The sequence below is a fragment of the Ranitomeya variabilis genome, chromosome 1 (assembly GCF_051348905.1).
Source record: "Ranitomeya variabilis isolate aRanVar5 chromosome 1, aRanVar5.hap1, whole genome shotgun sequence".
NCBI classification, from domain to species: Eukaryota; Metazoa; Chordata; class Amphibia; order Anura; family Dendrobatidae; genus Ranitomeya; species Ranitomeya variabilis.
The window spans coordinates 52,474,487-52,500,929 of NC_135232.1; the positions used below are offsets into that span (position 1 = coordinate 52,474,487).

The 26,443-nt window shown below is 48.1% G+C and overlaps 1 protein-coding gene across 3 annotated transcripts in view; it reads right to left on the reverse strand.

Moving 5' to 3' along the window:
- Nucleotides 1–26,443, reverse strand: part of ARK2N (arkadia (RNF111) N-terminal like PKA signaling regulator 2N) — a 53,771-nt gene that overhangs the window by 13,814 nt on the left and 13,514 nt on the right. The window contains exon 3 of one of the 3 annotated variants that reach the window (XM_077283734.1): nt 3,963–4,142. The exons of 1 other annotated variant lie outside the window; for it this stretch is intronic. In XM_077283734.1, the coding sequence (XP_077139849.1) occupies nt 3,963–4,142 (180 nt within the window). Of the gene's footprint in view, nt 1–3,962; nt 4,143–25,150; nt 25,952–26,443 lie in introns of those variants that run through there. One more of the 3 variants, XR_013221156.1, reaches the window with a different exon arrangement.

Below are 26,443 nucleotides of genomic sequence, written 5' to 3' on the forward strand. Positions count from 1 at the left end.
CGAGTGGCATTGGGAGCCTGGCACTGTTACACGAGGCACCGAGTGGCATTGGGAGCCTGGCACTGTTACACGAGGCACCGAGTGGCATTGGGAGCCTGGCACTGTCACGCGAGGCACTGAGTGGCATTGGGAGCCTGGCACTGTTACGTGAGGCACTGACTGGCATTGGGAGTCTGGCACTTTTACACGAGGCACCGAGTGGCATTGGGAGCCTGGCACTGTCACGCGAGGCACTGAGTGGCATTGGGAGCCTGGCACTGTTACGTGAGGCACTGACTGGCATTGGGAGTCTGGCACTTTTACACGAGGCACCGAGTGGCATTGGGAGCCTGGCACTGTCACGCGAGGCACTGAGTGGCATTGGGAGCCTTACGTGAGGCACGGACTGGCATTGGGAGTCTGGCACTTTTACACGAGGCACCGAGTGGCATTGGGAGCCTGGCACTGTCACGCAAGGCACTGAGTGGCATAGGGAGCCTGGCACTGTCACGCGAGGCACTGAGTGGCATCGGGAGCCTGGCACTGTCACGCGAGGCACTGAGTGGCATTCGGAGCCTGGCACTGTCACGCGAGGCACTGAGAGCCTGGCACTGTCACGCAAGGCACTGAGTGGCATTGGGAGTCTGGCACAGTTACACGAGGCACCGATTAGTAGTGGGAGTCTGGCACAGTTACACGAGGCACCGATTAGCAGTGGGAGTCTGGAACAGTTACACGAGGCACCGATTAGTAGTGGGAGTCTGGCACCGTTACACGCGGCACCGATTAGCAGTGGGAGTCTGGCACAGTTACACGCGGCACCGATTAGCAGTGGGAGTCTGGCACAGTTGCACGCGGCACCGATTAGCAGTGGGAGTCTGGCACCATTACACGCGGCAGCGATTAGCAGTGGGAGTCTGGCACCGTTACACGCGGCAGCGATTAGCAGTGGGAGTCTGGCACAGTTACACGCGGCAGCGATTAGCAGTGGGAGTCTGGCACCGTTACACGCGGCACCGATTAGCAGTGGGAGTCTGGCACCGTTACACGCGGCAGCGATTAGCAGTGGGAGTCTGGCACAGTTACACGCGGCACCGATTAGCAGTGGGAGTCTGGCACCGTTACACGCGGCAGCGATTAGCAGTGGGAGTCTGGCACAGTTACACGAGGCACCGATTAGTAGTGGGAGTCTGGCACCGTTACACGCGGCACCGATTAGCAGTGGGAGTCTGGCACAGTTACACGTGGCACCGATTAGCAGTGGGAGTCTGGCACAGTTACACGCGGCAGCGATTAGCAGTGGGAGTCTGGCACAGTTACACGCGGCAGCGATTAGCAGTGGGAGTCTGGCACCGTTACACGCGGCAGCGATTAGCAGTGGGAGTCTGGCACCGTTACACGCGGCACCGATTAGCAGTGGGAGTCTGGCACCGTTACACGCGGCAGCGATTAGCAGTGGGAGTCTGGCACAGTTACACGCGGCACCGATTAGCAGTGGGAGTCTGGCACCGTTACACGCGGCAGCGATTAGCAGTGGGAGTCTGGCACAGTTACACGAGGCACCGATTAGTAGTGGGAGTCTGGCACCGTTACACGCGGCAGCGATTAGCAGTGGGAGTCTGGCACAGTTACACGTGGCACCGATTAGCAGTGGGAGTCTGGCACAGTTACACGCGGCAGCGATTAGCAGTGGGAGTCTGGCACAGTTACACGAGGCACCGATTAGCAGTGGGAGTCTGGCACAGTTACACGCGGCACCGATTAGCAGTGGGAGTCTGGCACAGTTGCACGCGGCACCGATTAGCAGTGGGAGTCTGGCACCATTACACGCGGCAGCGATTAGCAGTGGGAGTCTGGCACCGTTACACGCGGCACCGATTAGCAGTGGGAGTCTGGCACAGTTACACGCGGCAGCGATTAGCAGTGAGAGTCTGGCACCGTTACACGCGGCAGCGATTAGCAGTGGGAGTCTGGCACCGTTACACGCGGCAGCGATTAGCAGTGGGAGTCTGGCACCGTTACACGCGGCAGCGATTAGCAGTGGGAGTCTGGCACCGTTACACGCGGCAGCGATTAGCAGTGGGAGTCTGGCACAGTTACACACGGCACCGATTAGCAGTGGGAGTCTGGCACCGTTACACGCGGCAGCGATTAGCAATGAGAGTCTGGCACAGTTACACGAGGCACCGATTAGCAGTGGGAGTCTGGCACCGTTACACGCGGCACCGTTACACGCGGCAGCGATTAGCAGAGGGAGTCTGGCACAGTTACACACGGCACCGATTAGCAGTGGGAGTCTGGCACCGTTACACGCGGCAGCGATTAGCAATGAGAGTCTGGCACAGTTACACGAGGCACCGATTAGCAGTGGGAGTCTGGCACCGTTACACGCGGCACCGATTAGCAGTGGGAGTCTGGCACCGTTACACGCGGCACCGATTAGCAGTGGGAGTCTGGCACAGTTGCACGCGGCACCGATTAGCAGTGGGAGTCTGGCACTGATGCACTGGGCACTGAGTGGCACTGGGAGTCTTTAACCTGTAGTATGATTATGGGGAAGGACCGGGGATATTTGGGTCTGTCACAGGGGGTGGGGTGGTGTACATGAAACCCAATGCCGACCTCTGTCACCGGAGGAATGATCGGGACTCAGCCATGGTTCAAAGGGTTTCTTAAGACTTTCTCATGGCCGTCTTGTCCATTCATCCGACTCTGTCCACTGCAGTTTGTGAAATGCTCAGGAGGTTTCAGACTTCACTCACACATTGTGATCCACGGAGCGGCCGTGTGCCCGTAGTCACATAGGACGCTGCCCAGTGAGAACCAGGCCTTAGACTGTGGCCTCTCGGAAGACGCAGAGGCGGTGCCCTTGGAAAGCTGCACTCCATCTCGACCACCGATGACCCCAGAGGGAGGCAGAAGTCAATTCTCTTAATATTCTGGAAAAAACTCTCCAATGCCAACTCTGCCAATCTGAATTTTGAGGTAAGAGCTTTATACTATTTTTTTTGTTAGAAATTCAGTGCGTACACGTCCAATGAGATAGATAAATGTGTATGTGTGACCCGGCCTGACTAATATCAGTATGAACCTCGATCAGTGCATTCACATTACAGTGGCCCCGGGCAGGGAGCTCCAGAGTCACTGCTCTTACTGTAAAGAACCCTTTCCATTTCTGACTGGCAGGTGAGGGTCTCTGGGGTAATGGGGGAGAGCTGCTTCTGAGCAGACAGGTGCCTTACAGCCAGGAGGAGCTTCTAGGTGAAGTTTGTGAGAAAAAGGCATGACCGGCAATATTTAAGCATCTAGTGCACATATTGAAGACCAGGGAATCTGTCAGCAGGTAGGCGGCGGCAACAGGCCAGTAGGTGAGGACGAGGGTTTTTGTGTTTTTTTCTCTTTTTGTTTTATTTTCCACCTTCCTTTCCCAATTAAAGGGAATATGTCAGCAGGTTGTGTCATGTAATTCAAAAGCAGCATAATACAGAGGCAGAGAACCTGATTGTCACTTACTGGACTGCCTGATACAGTTTTGATAGAATCTCTGCTGTTGATGTAACAGTGCTATAAATGCTGAGCTGTGTATAACCCCGCCCACACCCCTGATTCGCTGACAATGCACAGGATACACAGGAAGCAGCCAATCAGTGGTGGGGACGGGGTTGGACCAGGAGGCTTGAGACACCTAGTCTTGCAGTGAATCTCTTGCTGATAAAACACTGATTGTATTGAAACTACACAGCCTGTTAAGTGACATCACTGGAATCAGAGTCTCTGCCCCTGCATCATATGCTGCTCTCAGATTAAATAGCAACAACTTTCTGACAGATTCACTTTAATAATTTCCGCTTTGACAACATGATTGGTCACCCCAAGCCTACCCCCCCAACTAAGCAACAAACCCCCTAAATGACATCCATGCGCCCTAATAACAAAAACGACATTAAAATCGGGTAAGCCGGTAAACAGAGCCGCAGATGTACCAGAATCGGCGTTGAGTTCTTCTAGTAGCCCCCTTGTGCGCCATGATGCCAGGGGTTCCTGCTTGGACACAGAATTATGCTCCTTGACAACTGTGGCGGCCAGCATGTTGTCAACGCTCAAGACCTCGGGGTCGGAGTTTGTGTCGGAGATGTCATAATGGGTGACAACGGGTGGACCGTCTGTAACAAGAGAGGAGCATACGGTAAACCCAGGGGGCACAGCACACTATATAACAAGCACATGACTAAATCCCTAATAAGCCCTGCGTGCGTCCATACAGGGGGGCAGCGTCATACGGACGGCCAGTAACTGCATCTAGTCGCATCCAGAGCAGCATTCATAATTCTGACAGCCCCTGATGCTGTAACACCATGTACTCTTGTGTAGGGCGTCTCCAGCGATACCCCTCACCATGGCATATTACGAAGGAAGACACTGAACCAGCAGGGAGCTGCGAGCTTCGATGCCGGAGTAATCACTGTACGATAAAAAGTGTTGCCTCCGCGCCATTTTCCAGATCTCTGCTTGCTGTCAGTAAATCGTGAAATTCTTGCTTACACAGCTGAGGGTATGTTACAATTGCATCGGGTGTAAATAGGATGAGTCCCAGTGGGGGTTCGATTGCATTTTAGGGGAACTTCATGTCATACTCTGGGAATACACCACAATTAGGGGTCCCAGGGAGCCCCCCGATCCATGCTTCTGCATTTAATCTCTGCCCATGTACATAACTGAGGGTTTCTGATGGCCAGTACTGAATGAAGGGGCTGCAGCGCTCGCGTGAGTGTCGCACCCCCGCACTTCTTACCCTGGCACGGCCAGGAGCTGGTCAGACCAATAGTCATTATTATGGGAAAAGATTCAGCAGACGTTTGTATGCCGATGAGTCCAGTGGGCGGAGCTACATTGATTGACAGCTATGTCTGCATTCATACTCACACAGAGAAGGCTGTCAATCACATTAGGACCGCCCACCAGACTCACATACAAACAATGGAATATAATGAATAAAGCACCCGTTGTGCTGGGTCTTTTCCCACAAAACGTTACATCCTTCTGCTCAGCGTCTTCTCTGTACCGTGCTGTCCGCAGATCGGGTTGCACAACGGGTTCCCTTTAAGTGACCATCTGGGGGAGAGGATCTGAATGGGATTTCGATGCAGCACCAGAAGCTGCCATGACTGAACGGATAAACAGGGTGTCTGGGAAACTACGAGGGGGTGGACGCTTTATGGAGCATCGCGGCCCATTAGTCAGCAGTTTGGTAGGAGCACCAGGAATTCATCCTCCACTGATCGACCTGGAAAACCCTTTACAAAATGGGCTTAAAGGCAATCTGTCAGCAAGTTTTTGCTATTTAATCTAAGTGCTGCATAAAGTAGAGGCAGAGACCCTGATTTAATGGATGTGTCACTTATCAGGCTGGGGGCTGTAATTTCAATATAATCAGTGTTTTATCAGCAAGAGATTATCACTGCAAGACTAGGTGTCTTGTGCCTCCTGGTCCAACCCCACGACTGATTGGCTGACGATGCATAGTGTACACAGGAAGCATCCAATCAGATGTGTGGGCGGGGTAATACACAGCAGTCTGAACACAGCTACTTCTACAGCAGGGAAAATAGGGATTGTATCAACACTGACTAAGGATACTTTCACACTAGCGTTAACTGCATTCCGTCACAATGCGTCGTTTTGCCGAAAAAACGCATCCTGCAAAAGTGTTTGCAAGATGCGTTTTTTCGCCATTGATTAACATTAAGCGACGCATTGTGACGGATTGCCACACGTCGCACCCGTCGTGCGACGGATGCGTCGTGCAGTGGCGGACCGTCGGGAGAAAAAAACGCTACATGTAACGTTTTTTGCTCACGACGGTCCGCTTTTTCCGACCGCGCATGCGCGGCCGGAACTCCGCCCCCACCTCCCCGCACTTCACAATGGGGCAGCGGATGCGCTGGAAAAATGCATCCGCTGCCCCCGTTGTGCGGCGGAGACAACGCTAGCGTTGGGAACGTCGGCCCGACGCTAGTGTGAAACAAGCCTAAGCAAACCAGTAAGTGACATCACTGGAATCAGGGTCTCTGCACCTACATCATGGTACTAACAGATTACATAGCTGACAGATTCCCTTTAATTGGAGGTGGAAAATAAAACAAATAGAAAAAAACCCCTTCATTCTCCCCTACAGACCTGGTGGATCTGACTATTGCCCAATAGGCTCGTCTTCCTCTTTTGGCAGGAAGACGTCATGTGAACACTGCAGCCGATCAGTGGCTGCAGCCAATCTATTGCCCAATAGGCTCCCATCTTCCTCTTTTGGCAGGGAGACGTCATGTGAACACTGCAGTCGATCAGTGGCTGCAGCCAATCTATTGCCCAATAGGCTCCTGTCTTCCTCTTTTGGCAGGGAGACGTCATGTGAACACTGCAGCTGATCAGTATGTGTTTGTTTCTCTCCCCCCCTTCCTCCCCCTCTTAATTTTTCACCACTCCAAAGTAATAAATTTGTGGATGACCCCATTAAGCAATTTTTCCCCAGTCTGGAGGATTTGCTACAATGTATCAGCGCAGGTAAGAGGCATCATCCCTCACAATGGATAAGTAACCAGCTGCGGAGACTTTTTGATTTGTTCGGCGTTTAGTTGCAAACAAGATATTTTTCCCATTTGCCAACAGCAAGCAGAGATCCTGAAGACGGCAAGAAATTAAAAAGGATGTGACAAAGCTCTGTAAACTTTACAGAATACAGCAATTAAGTTTTATTAGCATAGCAAGAAAAATCCCCTTTAATTGCACAAATAATGGCGCCCCATCATCAGAAAGAATAGTTGCAATTTGGCATTAACCGTCACCCTTGTGGCACAGTAATCGCATCCGCAGGGTCTATGATGTGGGTGGGGGGTCCGCCTGTTACGGCCCCTCGATATACGTCCCACCTAAAGTGTCACCTCCTATGTGCTCATTAATATGCGATGCTCATCAGCTCAGATGGAAAACGAGAACCTGATTAGCTCTTTACATAGAATAAAAAATAAAACAAAACTAAGGACGCCCACAATGTCTCAGTACAGAACGTAAGAAGCACATGGACACAAAGGAGAATATGACGGGGGTCATTAGTGCAATACAGAACATGATGTTAATACCACGGTCAGAAGAAAAAGCCAACTCTGAGGTCACCGCCACGGCCGCACAATACAAGCATTCGCAGGGAGGGTCTGATGGTCGATATTGGAATTTGTGCTGAGGACGGGGCAGGTGGAACAGGCAAATTTCACAAACATTGGCTTTCAGATTATTCTTCCTGCAGCTCCCCCGCAGGAAGCAAAAGGTATAACCATAGTCAAAAAAGGGAATCTACCAGCAGGTTTTTACTATGTAATCTGAGAGCAGTATAATGTAGTGACAGAGACCCTGATTCCAGCAGTGTGTTACTTACTGGGTGCAGCAGTTGTGATAGAAACACGGTTTTCTCTGCTGCGGATCTAGCAGAGCTCAGAATGCCACACTATCTTGTATAGTTACATAAAGTTTCTAGTCAGTGTATGGGTATGGTTGGACTAATAATTAACAGACACCTACAGCTGTAGTGATAATCTCCTGCTGATGAAACACTGATTGTATTGGAAACAGCCTAATAAGGGACACATCGCTGGAATCGGGGTCTCTGATCCTACATCACGCTGCTCTCAGATTCCTCTTTAAACAGGCATCATCCATCAGATCTGCCAGATTTAGACTAGATCTGCCCGCTGTGAGTGAAGGAGGGTGGGAAAGTTTTTGATAAACTTTTTTGGGCACATTTTGGTGAATGGATAAGCTGATAATTAGGAGGTTTGCATGAAGTTGTTAAAAATTAAAAATCTAGTAGAGTGAGTTGATGGAATAAAACTAAATGAAAAAAAAATACAAAAAAATAAAAATAATATATATATATATATATATATATATATATATATATATATATATATATATATATATATAATAATTTTTGATTATTTTCTCCCATCTGAAACAACATTGATTATTCTGTTCAGGTCCACTCTGGTCACTGAACCAGTCTTTAGCCGATCCACTTCGATTTTCGGCGAAATCACGTGATCTACTCTAGTCACATCCAAAGCTGCATTCACAAATCTGACAGTGCTTCGACTTCTTGCACCCAGTAAGTATGGAACCGATGATCTGTAACATCTCAGGGGTTGTCGTATGCCCCAGGAAGAAGGATTTTGCACATTTTTTTACAACCTGACATGGTTTTATCCATTCAAGTGCAAAGATAAACTGGTTTCCAGTTTGCAAAGCAGTGCATTGTGGGAGCTTAGCTGTTAAGTCACATGTCTGGTGGGGGTGGTGGAGCTAAACTGCAGACTTTGACATATGCTGCCGAGAGCAAAAAGAAAAAAAAAAAAACCTTTTTGACTCCTCGGCTGCAAGTTTGTGCCAATTATAGGGAGTGAATACTCCAGAAGGGGGCGCTGCGTGCATTGTGTGGCCGATGGTGATGGCCGACCTCAGAATTGCCTGTATATTAGCTTTAACATCCAATACAGCGACATTAGCTCAGTGCAGAAGATACGAGGGTCAAGTACAATATTGACGATCCGATCGTGACTGCGGCCACCGTCCGCGCAGCAGTGTAACCCCCCTACCTGGATTACAGTCGGTGGTTACACCTTACATGCAGGATTTTACTCATTTTATAGCGAATATTTGATAAATTCGTCATCCTGAGAGCGGAATTGATTGAGAATATTGGATTACTCTGCATGTTATATATAAGGCAAAGATCAAGTCAAAATTGTACCACTCCTACATGTACAATCATGCAATAGATGTATCTGGAATGTATATACATGCAGAGTGATTGAGATTTTACCACCTACCCAGAGGATAGACTCGGAAAGGGAGGGGGCTACGTCACATCTTCATCAGTATTAACTGCACTCTGGTATCTTCCACACTCCCAAACAGAAAAGCTCATGACTTATCGTAAATCACGTGTACAGAGGAAGCAGACACTGCTACACAATGTTATAACATGCGCCCCCCACAGTGCAAGTGCAGAAAAACATCAGAAAGTCAAGACCCCGCTTGCAATTTCTTTGTGTAAACAGGAATTAAAGGGCATGTCCACTTACATAATTTTACAGATGAATAGCAGAGTAATGTGTTTAATATACACTCACTGGCCACTTTATTAGGTACACCTGTCCAACTTCTTGTTAACACTTAATTTCTAATCAGCCAATCACATGGCGGCAACTCAGTGCATTTAGGCATGTAGACATGGTCAAGACAATCTCCTGCAGTTCAAACCGAGCATCAGTATGGGGAAGAAAGGTGATTTGAGTGCCTTTGAACGTGGCATGGTTGTTGGTGCCAGAAGGGCTGGTCTGAGTATTTCAGAAACTGCTGATCTACTGGGATTTTCACGCACAACCATCTCTAGGGTTTACAGAGAATGGTCCGAAAAAGAAAAAAAATCCAGTGAGCGGCAGTTCTGTGGGCGGAAATGCCTTGTTGATGCCAGAGGTCAGAGGAGAATGGGCAGACTGGTTCGAGCTGATAGAAAGGCAACAGTGACTCAAATCGCCACCCGTTACAACCAAGGTAGGCCTAAGAGCATCTCTGAACGCACAGTGCATCGAACTTTGAGGCAGATGGGCTACAGCAGCAGAAGACCACACGGGGTACCACTCCTTTCAGCTAAGAACAGGAAACTGAGGCTACAATTTGTACAAGCTCATCGAAATTGGACAGTAGAAGATTGGAAAAACGTTGCTTGGTCTGATGAGTCTCGATTTCTGCTGCGACATTCGGATGGTAGGGTCAGAATTTGGCGTAAACAACATGAAAGCATGGATCCATCCTGCCTTGTATGGAGCATCTTTGGGATGTGCAGCCGACAAATCTGCGGCAACTGTGTGATGCCATCATGTCAATATGGACCAAAATCTCTGAGGAATGCTTCCAGCACCTTGTTGAATCTATGCCACGAAGAATTGAGGCAGTTCTGAAGGCAAAAGGGGGTCCAACCCGTTACTAGCATGGTGTACCTAATAAAGTGGCCGGTGAGTGTATATTACCGATCCTGAGTTACATCCTGTATTATACTCCGGAGCTGCACTCATTATTCTGCTGGTGCAGTCACTGTGTACATACATTACATTACTGATCCTGAGTTACATCCTGTATTATACTCCGGAGCTGCACTCATTATTCTGCTGGTGCAGTCACTGTGTACATACATTACATTACTGATCCTGAGTTACATCCTGTATTATACTCCGGAGCTGCACTCTCTAATCTGCTGGTGCAGTCACTGTGTACATACATTACATTACTGATCCTGAGTTACATCCTGTATTATACTCCGGAGCTGCACTCATTATTCTGCTGGTGCAGTCACTGTGTACATACATTACATTACTGATCCTGAGTTACATCCTGTATTATACTCCGGAGCTGCACTCTCTAATCTGCTGGTGCAGTCACTGTGTACATACATTACATTACTGATCCTGAGTTACATCCTGTATTATACTCCGGAGCTGCACTCTCTAATCTGCTGGTGCAGTCACTGTGTACATACATTACTGGTCCTGAGTTACATCCTGTATTATACTCCGGAGCTGCACTCTCTAATCTGCTGGTGCAGTCACTGCGTACATACATTACTGATCCTCAGTTACATCCTGTATTATACCCCAGAGCTGCACTCACTATTCTGCTGGTGCAGTCACTGTGTACTTATAATACAGGATGTAGCTCAGGATCAGTACAGGATCAGTAATGTAATGTACTTCAGAGCTGCACTCACTATTCTGCTGGTGCAGTCACTGCGTACATATATTACTGATCCTGTACTGATCCTGAGCTACACATCCTGTATTACACCCCAGAGCTGCACTCACTATTCTGCTGGTGCAGTCACTGTGTACTTACATTACATTACTGATCCTGTACTGATCCTGAGCTACATCCTGTATTACACCCCAGAGCTGCACTCACTATTCTGCTGGTGCAGTCACTGTGTACATTACTTATCTTGCATACACACAGTGACATCAGGTTACATGTAGATAACAGGTGGACATGCCCTTTAATGTTACAATTAAACATTTTTATAATCATTTGTGAATAATAAACATAATACAGAACATTAATGCAGCAGATACATCATCAGGATATAATATATTGTAACATTTGAAGACATTGTTCTCAGTACATAGAATAAAAAACGTGAAAGTCTCTACCGCTGACCTCTCAGGCAATAGTATAATCTGTGGCTTGAAGCATTTGTAAAATTACAACTGCCAACAGCTGTCAATAAAGCCACAGGTTGCAGAGCACTGCTGTACAAGACGCGGAGCACAGCTGTACAGGACGTATCACATGTATAATGTTACACAGCCTCGAATTATCACATCATCGAGTGGAGTTACAACCTATTATTATAATCTGAAAGTCCCAGAGGTGTAAAGACAACCCCTTTAAAGGTCTCACAGGGGTTTACCAACCATTTTGCCTTATGTCAAATATCTGATTAGTGAGCTCCAGCTTCTATAGGCCATGCTACAGGTTGTCTGATATCTCTGATATCAGCTTTCATGTCCTGGAGAAGTGCTTTGTCCAGGAAAGGTATAGTAGCACTCCAGTAATGGCAAATTACTAGCAATAGTCTGATTTCATCCAAGCAGTCTCATTTTTAAATTGCTTAAACTACGGTACATGTCTCAGCAGCAGCCCTCTTCTCCTCAGTGCTGCATACTCCTCGCTCGCTCTACTGTGTGCTCCTGACTTGTCTATCTGGTTTGATGACTCACCACAGTTCTGCTATTTTGTGCTCATTTGCATCCATCACATATCTGGCACAATCAGCATTTAATACACTGTTCTGTCTGCTGTATGGTTCTGTACACAACTCTGCCTGATGAATTTTATATTCTGCCACAAGTAACAGTATATAGCAACTAGTGATGAGCGAGTATACTCGTTGCTTGGGTTTTCCCGAGCACGCTCCGGTGATCTCCGAGTATTTGTTAGGCTAGGTTCACATTGCGTTAGGGCAATCCGTTTAGCGCTAGTGTATTGCGCTAACGCAATGTATTTGTAGGGGCCGCATTTAGGGGTCGCGCTAACGTCCCCGCTCTCACAGATCCCCGATCTGCGAGAGCGGGGAATGGACCACGGGCGCAAGCAGCGTCCAAGGCGCGCCACAAAAGAACGGCACATCGCTAGCGCGAGCCGAAAAAGGCACACGCTAGCGATGCGCTTCAGGCTGAAACAACATTGCTGTCAATGGTTGCGCTAACGGACCCGTTGCACGGCGTTAATTGCGACATTTTCGCCGTGCAACGCTGTCCGTTAGCGACCACCCACTAACACAATGTGAACCTAGCCTTAGGCCAGTCTCACACGTCCAGATAATTCCGGTACCGGAAAAATCGGTACCGGAGTTATCCGTGTCCGTGAGCTCACGTGGCACATCAGTGTGGCACACGTGCGGCAGCCGTGTGCCGCCTGGGTACCACACGGACCGTGCAGGAGACAGCGCTAGAGATAAGCGCTGTCCCCTGCTTCTGGTGCTGGAGCCGGAAATTCATTCCTTCTTCCCAGCAGCGTTCGCTGGAGAGAAGGAATGAAAAATCGTTGTTTTTTTATTTTTTTTGTGTGTAAAATAAAGATCCTTGATGCTTCCTGTCAGCGCCGCAGCTTCTTCCTGTATGAGCGGTCACGTGGTACCGCTCATTACAGTGATGAATATGTGGCTTCACCCCTATAGGAGGTGGAGCCGCATATTCATCACTGTAATAAGCGGCACCACGTGACCGCTCATACAGGGAGAAGCTGCGGCGCTGAGAGGAAGCATCGAGGGAGCCGGGTGATTATTTTATTTCCAGCGGGCGGGCGCACAGGTGGTGGGAGGGGGTTGGTGACAAGAATCTTTATTTTAAACACAAAAAAAATATAAAAACAATGATTTTTCATTCCTTCTCTCCAGCGAACGCTGCTGGAGAGCAGAAATGAATGGCGGCTTCAGCACCACGCTGGGGGGGGGGGGGGGACAGCGCTTATTGTAGCGCTGGCTCCTGCACGGCACACGGACTGCACACGGACAGCATCCGTGTGCGGTACGTGTTTTACACGGACCCATTGACTTTAATGGGTCCGTGTGATCCGTGCGCTCCCACGAACACTGACATGTCTCAGTGTTTTGCACACGGACACACGGTCCGCAAAAAATCAATGACATCTGCAGAGACACATTGATTTTAATGTGTCTACGTGTGTCAGTGTCTCCGGTACGTGAGAAAATTGTAGTTACTTACCGATAACGGTATTTCTCTGATCCCATGATGGCACCACGGAGAGAGGGGTCCGCCCCCAGGGACAGGAAACCTACAGGTGAAAAAGGGCGTACCTCTCTCCCACATCAGTTGGTTTACAGAGCCATACACAGAACTTCAGCTGCAACTCAACATTTGTACAAATTAAACTTAATCAAATTAACTTAACAGAGGCACCGTGACTAAAGCTAATTACTAGTACATTATGTGCACACCTGTGTGTGAAAAGGGAGGGAATATACGGGTGCCATCATGGGATCAGAGAAATACCGTTATCGGTAAGTAAGTACAATTTTCTCTATCCCCATGATGGCACCACGGAGAGATTTGAATAGATTGTAACTCTTAGGGAGGGACCACTACCTCTAGAACCCTTCGCCCAAAGGTGAGATCAGAGGAGGTCAAGTCTAGACGGTAATGTTTGAAAAATGTAGACTGGGAAGACCAAGTGGCCGCTCTACATATCTGTTGTATTGAAGCCCCAGCTCTTTCCGCCCAGGATGATGCTACTGCTCTGGTTGAATGAGCTTTTATATTCTCCGGGATGGCCGTCCCGCCAGATGAGTAGGATAGGGCGATGGCGTCTCTTATCCACCTCGCTAACGTGGCTTTCGATGCTTTTTGTCCCTTCCGTGGACCCTGGAAGCAGACAGAGCCCTATCCTTCCTGTACTCCCTAGTGGCTGATAGATATTGGACCAGACACCTTTTTACATCTAGGGTATGTAGTGCTTTTTCCCCCTCATTTTTGGGGCTGGGAAAAAAGGAGGACAAGGAGATTTCTTGTGTCCTATGAAATTGTGACGCAATTTTAGGGAGGTAAGCCGGGTCAGTTTTAAGAATGACTCTGTCTTCAAGTATTTGAGTAAAGGGTGGACATGCAGATAATGCTTGTATATCGCTGACGCGACGGGCCGAGGTTAGGGCCACTAGGAGTGTGGTTTTTAGAGATAAGATCTTTAAAGGGGCGTCCGCCAGGGGCTCAAAGGGAGGTTTGGTTAGAGCATTTAAAACAAGGTTTAGATCCCATGGAGGAGCATTATGAAGAGGGATAGGCCTGGACCTACCTGAGGCTTTAATGAATCTCATGATCCAGCAATTTTTGGCTAGATCATGATTATACAAAGCTCCCAAGGCTGCTACCTGAACCTTTAGAGTACTTGTAGCTAGGCCTTTTTCCAGCCCCTTCTGCAGGAATTCAAGAATCTTCCCTATTGGGATTTCCCTGGATGGATCTGCGCCCGATACTGACATTAATTTTTTCCACACTTTCCCATATATTTTAGTGGTTACGAGTTTTCTACTCTTTAGTAAAGTGGACACTAGGTTGGGTGAGAAACCCTTATCACTTAGCAGCTTCCTTTCAAAAGCCAAGCTGTCATGTATAGGCTCTTTACGCTGGGGTGAAAAACTGGACCCTGGGATAAAAGATTCGGAGTGTCTGGTAGAACCCAAGGGCTTGCTATGGACATTTTTCTTAGCCAAGAAAACCATATTCTGCGGGGCCAGAATGGAGCTATTACTATCACTGTTGCTCCCTCCTCCCAAATTTTCCTCAGTACTAAGGGGATAAGGGATATCGGAGGGAACGCATAGGCGAGGCGATAGTTCCAGGAAATTGTAAGAGCATCCAGAGCTACTGGGCCCCCCCCGGGGATCGATTGAGCAGAATGTTTTTACTTTCTGGTTTCGACTGTTCGCAAATAGGTCTATTTCTGGCTGTCCCCAACGTTTTACGATCTGGTTGAGTACCGCTTGTTTTAGCTCCCACTCCCCCTGTTTTAAGCGTGTCCTGCTCAAGAAGTCTGCCGTTTGGTTTTCTGAGCCTTTTATGTAGAGAGCTGTTAAGGACTTCAGATTGTGTTCTGCTATGTGGAAGATGGATTGGGTCACCTCCATCAGCGCTCGAGACCTGGTGCCTCCTTGGTGGTTTAGATATGCTACTACTACCTGCTTGTCTGGAAAGACTTACGTGGTGGGAGCGAAGGAGAGTTAGAAAGTGCATTAGGGCCAATTTTACCACTAACAGTTCTTTCATGTTTGAAGAGACTAGCTCTTGACTTTTGCTCCAATTCCCTTGTGCCACTTGATCGTCTATGTGTGCTCCCCACCCCCAGGGGCTTGCATCCGTCGTTAGGATTTTCTCCGTCGGTAGTGCCCAAGGAACCCCCTTGGTTAAATTGTGTTTTCTTGTCTTCCCATGCCTCCTTGTTCCCTTTTGGGGGTCTCCTCCGCATGAACTTTCTGTTCCGAAAGGGCCGCCTGTAAGACTGGTTGGGGAACCCGGGAAAGGATTTCTTTTTATCCCCGGCTTTGTCGAGGATGTCATCTAATGTTGATCCAAACAAAAATTCGCCTTCGCAAGGTATTGAGCATCGTTTCGTTTTCGTTTGCAAATCCTCTGGCCAACACTTTAGCCACAGGGCACGTCTTGCGGCATTCGAGAAGGAGGCTGACCTGGCTGCTAATCTGGCCGAATCTACCGATGCGTCAGCCAAAAAGGCTGCCGCACCTTTCATCACAGACACCGATTTTTGAATTGTCTCTCTTGCAACTTTTCCCTTTAATTGAGAATCCAAGTGCTCGAGCCACACCATCAGGGCGCGGGCCGTGCAGGTGGCTGCGATGGCTGGTTTTAGTCCGCCCCCTGCTGCTTCCCAGGAGCTTTTCAAGAAAATCTCAGCTTTCTTGTCCATTGGGTCTTTTAAGGTACCCATGTCCTCGAAGGGCAAGGCGAACTTTTTAGAGGCCTTTGCTATGGCCACATCTAATTTTGGTGCTTTACTCCAGGATGAGCAGGCTGGGTCATCGAAAGGGTACTTTCTCTTGGGAGTCAAGAGAACTTTTTTGTCTGTTTTTTTCCACTCTCTTAATTAGAGAGTGAATTTTCTCATTTATTGGGAACGCTCTTTTCTTTTGTTCCAACCCGCTGAACATTATATCCTGCGCCGTTTTATTAGGACGTTCATCTACCAGACCCATTGTTGTCCTGACGGCCTTTACCAAGGCGTCTGTCTCTTCGATAGGGAAGCAACTGTGTCCCCCTTCGGAGGATAGTGAAGAGGTGTCAGAGGCTGATGAATCACCAGAATCGGATATTTCGCTTTCCGAGTCATCCACACTAGATTCAGGGGATCTATGACTTGTTTTGCATTTTTTTCTTTGACGTTTTAATGCCTTTGAGGGCACTCTCCACCTGACTCCTTATTATTGACTTTAGGTCTGAGGCAAATGCCGGAGACTCTTCCTGAATTGTTTTCTCTATGCAAGTGCTGCATAGCTTCTTCTCCCATGAGGAAGGTAACTCTTCCAGGCATATAGCACATATCCTGTGCTTTGATTTGGTTACACATTTCTTTCCCTAGAAGAAAAGAGTGACCCTATATCAAAATCCGAACTTTCACGTAGATCACTCACCCTCCTGTGAACAAGAGATACCGTCTCGGGCCTGGGAACTATATCCACCGCTGGGTTCGTCACAGGCCGCATAGTTTTCGCAGAAGCTCGGCTGCGTTGTGACCCTGAGCGTCCACTGCTGCTGCGCTGCTGAGAGGAAGTACTCTTGTGCTGATGCTGTGTGCGCTGGTGCCATTGTGCTTGCGCTTGCTCAGGAGATAGCTGTGTAACCTCCTGTGCATCCTGCTGCTCCTGGTCGCTCATGGTCCCGCACTGTTTAGTGAAGGTAGCTGAGCAGCGAATCCAGGCTGCTCAGCTGTTTAAATTTCCCGCTCGCAGTGCCTCACTTCCGGTTTCTGCCTCTGTGCTGAACCGGAAGTGCACCCGCCGTGCCTGCACCTTAACCTGCCGTCAGACACACGCGCGCGCGCGCCATGCTGGTCACCGGCTCCCGGGCTGCCGCAGCCGCCGTTTTGTGCCGGTAATCTTTTCGGTGGCCGCTGCCGCCGTCCCCAGTGCCCCAGCTTCTTTTAGGGCAGGAATTTCCTGCCGGCGCCCGCCCGTACACCTACTTGGCTCCGGCGACGATGGCGCCGGCGTTCCAGCTGTCCCATGTCCAGCCTCCGGATCCATACGGCCTCTTGTCTGGGACTCCATGGGTTGGTAGCCGCCGCTGCCCCCATGCGCTGTCGAGCAGCGGTACGGAGGCTCTCGGTGACCGCCATCACCTCCTCCTTCCTCCCCCCCCCCCCCTTTTTTTTATTTTTTTATTTTTTGGGAAGGCAGGCTCAATCCTCTTCACTGCCTCCCCCTCCTCACTCACCCTCCAGGTCCGCCGACCCCAGCGGTGGTGCTTCAGGGAAGGAGAAAAAAAAGGGGGGAGAAAAAACCCGCTCAACCCAGCCGTGACAGGGCGCCCCCTGCCAGGAACCGAACTGGATCAGCCCCTGGATCTTCAGGTATGTGCTGAAGGTTCCCCGTCAGGGACAGGAAACCAACTGATGTGGGAGAGAGGTACACCCTTTTTCACCTGTAGGTTTCCTGTCCCTGCGGGCGGACCCCTCTCTCCGTGGTGCCATCATGGGGATAGAGAAAACTGACACCACACGTACCGGAGCCACTGACGTGTGAAACCGGCCTTAGTATTCGGAGATTTAGTTTTCATCGCCGCAGCTGAATGATTTACAGCTACTAGATAGCCAGAGTACATGTGGGGGTTGCCTGGATGCTAGGGAATCCCCACATGTATTCAAGCTGGCTAGAAGCTGTAAATCATTCAGCTGTAGCGATGAAAACTAAATCTCTGAACACTAACATACTCGGAGACCACCCGAGCGTGATCGGGAAAACCCGAGCAATGAGTATACTCACTCATCACTAATAGCAACCTGTGATGTCATTCTTTTAGTACACATGAAGTCAGAGACTGACTGTCTACACATAGAAGCATGTACTTTGCCGCTCTGCTGATGCATATGGCAGAAGATAATCCTCTGCCATAAGCTTTAAATGAGTAGCAGTTTTAGCAGTACAAAGCAGGAAACAAAGCACAGCAATGCTGATGTCAGCTCTATTTCTATTGTAAAAGCAGAGAGAGGGGAGTGCAGAACTGTTGATCTCTGCTGGAACCAAGCTGAAAAAAGCAATGATGTAAAAACACACAAGCTGCCATGATGATGTAGATCGAAGATGAAATTAGAACGAAAAACTACTGCACAGGACCATACAGTGCACAGAAGAAAACTGTATTCCAAATGAAGAACACACCGGCAGAGGTTAGTGGGATGCTGGACACTACAACAAGATGGATCCAGTGACAACCTGGAGAGACATCACTGGAGAGAATGGATTGAGTAGGGTGATGTGCACAAAAAGTCACAAAAATATCTATAGCAGTCTATTATTATAAGACCACACTGTGATTTTGGGAATTCTTTAAGGTTGGCTGTGTCAAGAGCTCTGCAGTCTGACCACCAATCTGGCACATGCTACTATGTGCCGACAGGAAGTCAGTCTCTAACTTCCTGTGAACTAAAAGAATGACATCACTTATGAAGTCCCCCTAGCTGCCCTCCCAGTTTCCTCTACCCTTTTCATCTAGCTCTACATTCCCTGTTCTTTAGCAAGTCCCCATGCAACTGTAGCTCTCATCTCTACTATCACTGCGTGCTGAGTGGACAGGGAGAAACCTTTCACAAGCAAGAGGCAGGGAAGAGAGACAAAAAACTGGATCACATCACATATTGAGATGCGGCAGTGTGAAACTGCCACTCCTGGGAGAGTCTGACACTAGGCAGTATGGACATACATCATGTAGGATGGCCTGAGACTGCAGGTCTTTGTTATTGATCCATCACTGGCTGCCACTAGGTAGAAGCAAATACATGTGATAGGATTCCCACATCCTCTGCAAAGCCAAAGACCTCATGGGAGGTTGTACTCTGCCTTAGATATGATGCATAATGAAAGGGAAACGCCACTTGCCACATTTATGCAATACCCCTGTGTAAATGCTGATGTTCTCCTGAATTTGGAGTTACTTTTGTTCCTGTGCCTCTTTATTCCTGAGACAAAAAGCCTGAATGGCTCTCACTGGGCGCAAAGTGACAGTGTTTGGAAGCCAAAAACTCACCAACACATCAGTTTTGGCAGCAGGTGTGCGGGGTCTGGACTGCATTATAGCCATAACTATTTGATGAGCAGAGCCAAGTAATGCAGATCACCAAAAAGAGAAAGATTGTGCACCACTAGCTCCCAAGTTATGGCCCCCTTCTTCCCTGTAAGCAAATAGTCATGTATAAAGGGTGCTTACACGTTGCATCACCGTTCCGTGGCCCCTCCGGGGCTTTTGTTTGAACCCCCGCAAAACGGGATTCAGACGTATGCACCGATGGGGCCATAGACTAATGGTGCGTCATTTTCGGGAGTGTGCGGCGCCTGGAGGAGGACACCTAGATGCAGTCTACTATGTCAGGGCGCACGCTTTGTGGGGGGCTCAGATGCAAGCCCCGACGGGGCCTGGAACGCAATCTGCAAGCAGCCTAAGCCAAGGGGGTTTTGTCTTCATGAAGACACCCACCGACAAGAGTTGATGACTGCACCCCTCGGGGGCTAACAAGACTATTTACCTAGAGGGACGAGGGGGCGCCCCCTAACTACAGCCTAACCGCCTCCACTGTCTTGGCCCCGGAGTTCTGCATTATATAAGAAATAAAAGAAAGAAAGTCAAAGACGTGCGGCGCCCGGGCTAGAAAAGCAGCGACACAAGGAGGCACAAGGTAGATCTCTTTATTTATTATAAGGTACACTCGCTACATGGTCACATGGCGGCAGGTTACACAATGGAAATGCATTAACACTTTCATCTCCGGCAGATAAGACTCTATAGCTCCATTGTCACCCATTCTTCCCAGGACTTACACACAGAGCAGGGAGATGCTGCTGCAGTCATACTTCGCCTCCAGAGTCACACCTTTGCATTATTTTGGGAACCCCTTGCCAATGATGGGGGTCAGCCAAGTCCATGGTTATATTGGTAATCTACATCTATAGCTTTTTCCCCCCCGAAATAGACCCGTGTCTTGTTTCTCACTGATGAGGTCCACTACAGTTTTTGGCCTGAATACAACCAGGATTGAGAAACTGATGGTGGGAATAAGCCCTTAAAGGAGTTCTAGAAGTGTCTGCAGTCACTATGTGCGCACTGTCACTGTTCCCCATGCGGCTGAGTGGTCACGTGATCACATGTACCGGCGGCCATATGCAGACTAGTCTTACCCTGCTGCTCTCAATAGAAGCACACATGTCTAGTTGGCATGTGACAGTGTGAAAACTACATCTGGTCAAGTAATGGCACGGGGAATACGAGAGAATGGTATCAGCGCACGCTCTGCACACCGGCAGGTTTTGGCAGTCTACAGTAGGAGTGACCGTGGACTTTTCTTCTGAGACTGGACAATCCCTTTAAAAAAAAACAAAAACCAAACAGCAGCAGACAGGCAGGATTCCCTGCTCCATATAACATATGCCAGCTCAAATATATGTGTATATATATATTTCACTCCCTGTAAAAAGTATATATGTGGTCAGTATTAAAGCACACGCTCAAAAAAGCAAAAACATCTCACTTCTAAGACCAAGACTAAAACCTTATGGGCATCTCTTATTGCTCTATATTCCTGCATCTTGGACTAAAAAAAAATATATATATATATATATATATATATATATATATATATATATATATATATATATATATATATATATATATATATATATATATATATATGCGCTGTTTGTCTTCATGATGCACAGTATTTGCTGGCTGCAGAAGGAGTTTTCTAAGAATCCATCAGTGAGCTCGTTCTGATGGGGAGTGTGACGCTTATTTGTCTAGATTCTCTCAGCGCATTTAGGGTCTGTGCACACGCTGCGGATTTGACGCTGCAGATTCGCAGCAGTTTTCCATGCATTGTACAGTACTATGTAAACCTATGGAAAACCAAATAAGCAGTGCACATGCTGCGGAAAATACCATGCGGAAATGCAGCGGTTTACATTCCGCAGCATGTCAATTCTTTGTGCGGATTCCGCACATGTAAGCGTTTTACACCTGCTCCATAATTGGAATCCGCAGGTGTAAAACCGCAGTACATCCGCAGGTAAAACACATGGCGTTTTAAGTGCGGATTTTTCGGAATCTGCGTGGAAACATCCGCAATGGAATCCGCAACGTGGGCACATAGCCTTATGGTCCCAGCAGAGAAGCTTGGTAAAAGACAGATAAGAGTAACAAACTCTCAGAACTCACTGAAGGATTCTTAGCGGACTCATTCCGCAGCCAGCAATATACAGGGGAAATATAGAGCTTGTAGATACCGAATGGAGGCATTTTTTTTTTTTTTTTTTAATTGAAACTCAATAGCAAGAATTCTTTTTAGTCCAAAACACACAGGTGTAAAAAAAAAAAAAAAAAAAAAAAAAAAATAGCACCCCCGAATGGGGTCCATATAGTTATATATTGTGCTGTCTTGTCCTATACTGCAGTCATATCCAGAGCTGTATTCACAGCTACAATACAGACTGGTGCAAAGAGGACACCTGCCCTTAAAGGGGTTGTCCACTTATGGGAGGGAGATTTTTTTTTCTTAATTAAACACATGTAATTGTGGCTTTCCATTTTTATTTTTTTTTATTACAAATTTAGCACTATTTGACTTTGTGATTTGTGGTCATGAATCAGGTGAGAGGAGATGATGAAAAGACAAATAAAAAATGGTTGCAAACTTTCCCACTGGATTCCCAGAAAGAGCTCACTGATGGATTCTCAATTAACCAATTCTGCAGCCAGCAACAGACCGAGCTACGCAGAGGCTGCAGAAGCCAGCGCTGCAATATATTTCTTCTTAATGAGACTTAATTACAAAAATTATTAATAAAATAAATGCATGCATTTAAGAAATCAAAAATGTCTTTAAAAGTGGAAAAAATCCCTCTAACACAATACAGCATAAAATGGAATGACCGAACACCGTGAGCACTTTGAGAATTTTGAATACGGCTCCTCCCAGACCCAAGAGAGTCCATCACATCATTACTAATGACCTCTATAGAGGAATACTACTGGGAAGATTTGGGGATCGGCTTTTAGGATCTGCCAAAAGATTTCAGTACACAAACTCCACACATTAATAGATCTCCAAGTGTATCCACGTTCAGCCAGCCTGAATGACAGCTGCAGCTTGTAACGAGCAGTGTGAGATCTGCAGCGGGGAGGAGGGACACTGAGGAGCCATCAATCAGACCAGGTGGGCAGAAACTCAGCCGCAAGGAAGAACACTGAGGAAGCGTCAGTCAGTCTGCATTGGCAGAGATGGAGTTTCGAAAAGGAGTTCACAGCCATTCTTTCATCCAATACAGTAGCCTCATCAGGTCCAAAATCTATTTACAGTAATCATTGTTGCAGTTTTTATTAAGAAATCAGGAGACAGATCCGCTTTAACATTGACGACCTTTCCTTAGAATAAGTCATCAGTCTGATCCGTGGCGGTGCTACACCCAGAAACCGCACCGATCAGCTGCTCCCAATGCTGGCGACAGCTGGAACTGCTCAGCTGCATGGCACAGGTCTGGACTATTTAGTGGCCGCAGCTGCCTTATTCGGATCAATAGGGGGGCAGATGTGCAGTACCTGACCGTGACCACTATTCCAATGATGGAGCTGTGCGGAGCAGATCCGGTTGTCTCCACCACTGGGCAGAGCTCATCGGCAGGGAGTGGAGCGGAGGGGGAAATGCGGGTCGTACCGCCATTGATGACCTATTCTAAAGACAGGCCGTGCAGGCTAAAATCCTCGACAATCATTTTAATATTCTGAGCCTCTTGGCTCTTCTCTGCTGGGTGGAAAGTCTGACATGCAATTAAGGCCCAAGAAATGGGGATGGGGATTCCTTGGGGAACTTTAAAAAAAAAAAAAAAAAAAAAAAGTCTAGTTGTTACGCAGTGTATTCCTGGACAGGAAAAAAAAAAGGATTGCTGCCAGGAGAGACTGTCCTACCGAGACCGCAAACTTCAGCTACGAATGTACAGCCATATTGTGCCTCCTCCTCCTCTTAGCTTTTCTGGTAATACTGATATTTGGCACTTGCAGGGGTATTACAGTGCCTTGCCTGGTAGAAACGAGGACATTAAAGGGACCAGTAGTTTCAAGACACTTTGTATAAATCAATAGCAGGTGAATATGGGGAGGAGAAAGGAGCAGAGTGAGGAAACAGGCAGAGGGAGAGAGATGGTGCTGAGCAGTCTAACAAGTCTCATCTCACTGCAGAGCTGGATTCACATCTACACTGATCACCAATGCTGTGTAATGTCCTCCATGCTGGTGCTTCTATCCTGTGCTAAAAAAAACCCAAAAACAATGAAGACTCTCTGTGTGCTGTGCATATGATACATCATAACTAGTCTCCACGCAGCAGCTCAGAGTGGATTGCAAGTTAGAGACCGAGCATGCAGAAGGGGGAAACTGGCGAAAATGCAAACTTAAAGAGTCATATAATGGCCAGAAATAGTGTTATTCCTCACGTACACAAAGGCATGTTTATCCTGAAATGAAGTTCCTAGTGATGAGCGAACATGCCCGGATAAGGCGCTATCCTAGTGTTTTCCATGTGCTCGAAAGATATGCTCGAGTCCCGGCGGCTCCATGTCTCGTGGCTATTAAGACAGCTGCAACACATGGAAGGATTGCCTGTCTAACAGCCGCAAGACATTTCGAACATTTTTTGAGCATGCTGAAGCCAATCAGTTAACAAGAGCATGCTTAGAAAACACCTTATCCCAGCACGTTCGCTCATCACTAGAAGTTACCCTTTAATGCAAAGTTGAGTCACTTTGTGCTGATCCTCAGTTCTAGTCTCAGAGCTACAACAATCTGATGTAGAAAAAGAAGCTACAATGTCCGCTAGTGTTTTGGGGGTGTGAGAACAAACTCGCTAACACTTTCCAAAGCAAGGCAGAAGTCTGTCCACCTGTACACAGTACTTAATAGCTTTATGTAGATTATATTCATATAAAAAGGAGTTATTCCATAAATGTTTATTTGAACCCTGAGTTACCGCATATCCTGTTATTCTCCAGAGCTGCACTCACTACGTACATACATTACTGATCCTGAATTATATACTATATTATTCTCCGGAGCTGCACTCACTGAGCCAGCAAGATTAATATATTGGGAAGGGTGCAATCATGACACTTTCTGAAAATTCAAGTCACCACAGCAAGTTACACCAGGAGATTTCAGCTCTGAAGACAGAAGAATTATGAATGCAGCTCTAGATCGCAGGTTTTAAAAGAGATCTTGTATCTTCTGAAGTGATGGCAGAACACTAGGATATGACATCACTTTATGATTAGAGGGGCGCTTCGGAGCCTCTATGAACAAACAGGCCACACTTTCTGGAGACAGCAGGTGCCCACTCACCACCGGCTGCGAAAGGGTCAGTGCACATGAGCCGACCTGGGGCACTAAACAACCACTGATCAGCTGTTTGCAGATCAGCGGTTGTTTACTAGTGATGAGTGAGTGTGCTTGGATAAAGTGTTATCTGAGCATGCTCGAGTGCCGAAAAATAGGTTCAAGTCCCTGCGGCTGCATGTCTAGCGACTGATAGACAATCCCTGCATGTGCTGTGGTTGTCGAACAGCCGCCAGACATTCAGGCGCGGGGACTCGCACATATTATTCGAGTACACTGAAGACCCTTTGTTAGCATCCGAGCATGCTCAGATAACACCTTATCGCAGCACATTCGCTCATCACTAATTATTACCCAGTTACATCACACAGTATGTAACAGATTGGTGTACACTGGCTGCCATATTTTCCAGCATGCATCCAGTTTTACCCAGGATGAATGATGATTTTTTTTTTTTATTTGCACTACACAAAAATTCTTGTACGTTGGGTGATCGGCACCCTGGTAAAGCTTCAAGGTTATTGAGAAATCCCAGGAAGGCTAGCTCATGATAATCTTCAGTGAAAATGGACCTTAAAAGGGAATTTGTCAGTAGTTTTTTGCTATAGTAATTTCCGAGCTGCATAAAGGAGGGGCAGAGACCTTGATTCCAGCAATGTGTCACTTACTGCACTGCGTTTTGCTGTTACAATAAAATCAGAGTTTTATCAGCAGGAGATTATCACTACAGGACTAGGTGTCTCGTGCCTCCTGGTTCAACCCTGCTCCCACCACTGATCGGCTGCTTTCTGTGTATTCTGTGCATAGGCAGAAAGCTGCTAATCAGTGGTCTAGGCATTCTGATATGCAGTAGAGAAAACTGAATGTATCAAAATCAAAGCAGGTAGACGAGCAAGCGACATAGCAGGAATTAGCGTTTCTGCCCATACATCATACTGAGCTCAGATTAGATGGCAAAAACCCGCTGACAGATTCCATTAAAGGGACTGCAACCCTGCGCTGTTCAAATGACGAGATCCTGATGCAATCCCCATGAAGTCGGGTGTGACGTTATGCAGAGAACCTTGGGATGGGACCCCTTTATTCTGAGGATTTGACCGCCAAGAACCCCACACGTCATCATCCCAATTATATGGTATATCCATGTTGTGTGGTCCGGGTGGTAGAGGAGGCTGTCGAGTTCGGGTCAGGAGAGTCGCGGCTGGTCACGGGCCGACTATGGAGAAACACTGATGTGTGGAACTGGTCTGAGGGAGGACGTGCTGGGATGCTGAGGGAGGACGTGCTGGGATGCTGAGGGAGGACGTGCTGGGATGCTGAGGGAGGACGTGCTGGGATGCTGAGGGAGGACGTGCTGGGATGCTGAGGGAGGACGTGCTGGGATGCTGAGGGAGGACGTGCTGGGATGCTGAGGGAGGACGTGCTGGGATGCTGAGGGAGGACGTGCTGGGATGCTGAGGGAGGACGTGCTGGGATGCTGAGGGAGGACGTGCTGGGATGCTGAGGGAGGACGTGCTGGGATGCTGAGGGAGGACGTGCTGGGATGCTGAGGGAGGACGTGCTGGGATGCTGAGGGAGGACGTGCTGGGATGCTGAGGGAGGACGTGCTGGGATGCTGAGGGAGGACGTGCTGGGATGCTGAGGGAGGACGTGCTGGGATGCTGAGGGAGGACGTGCTGGGATGCTGAGGGAGGACGTGCTGGGATGCTGAGGGAGGACGTGCTGGGATGCTGAGGGAGGACGTGCTGGGATGC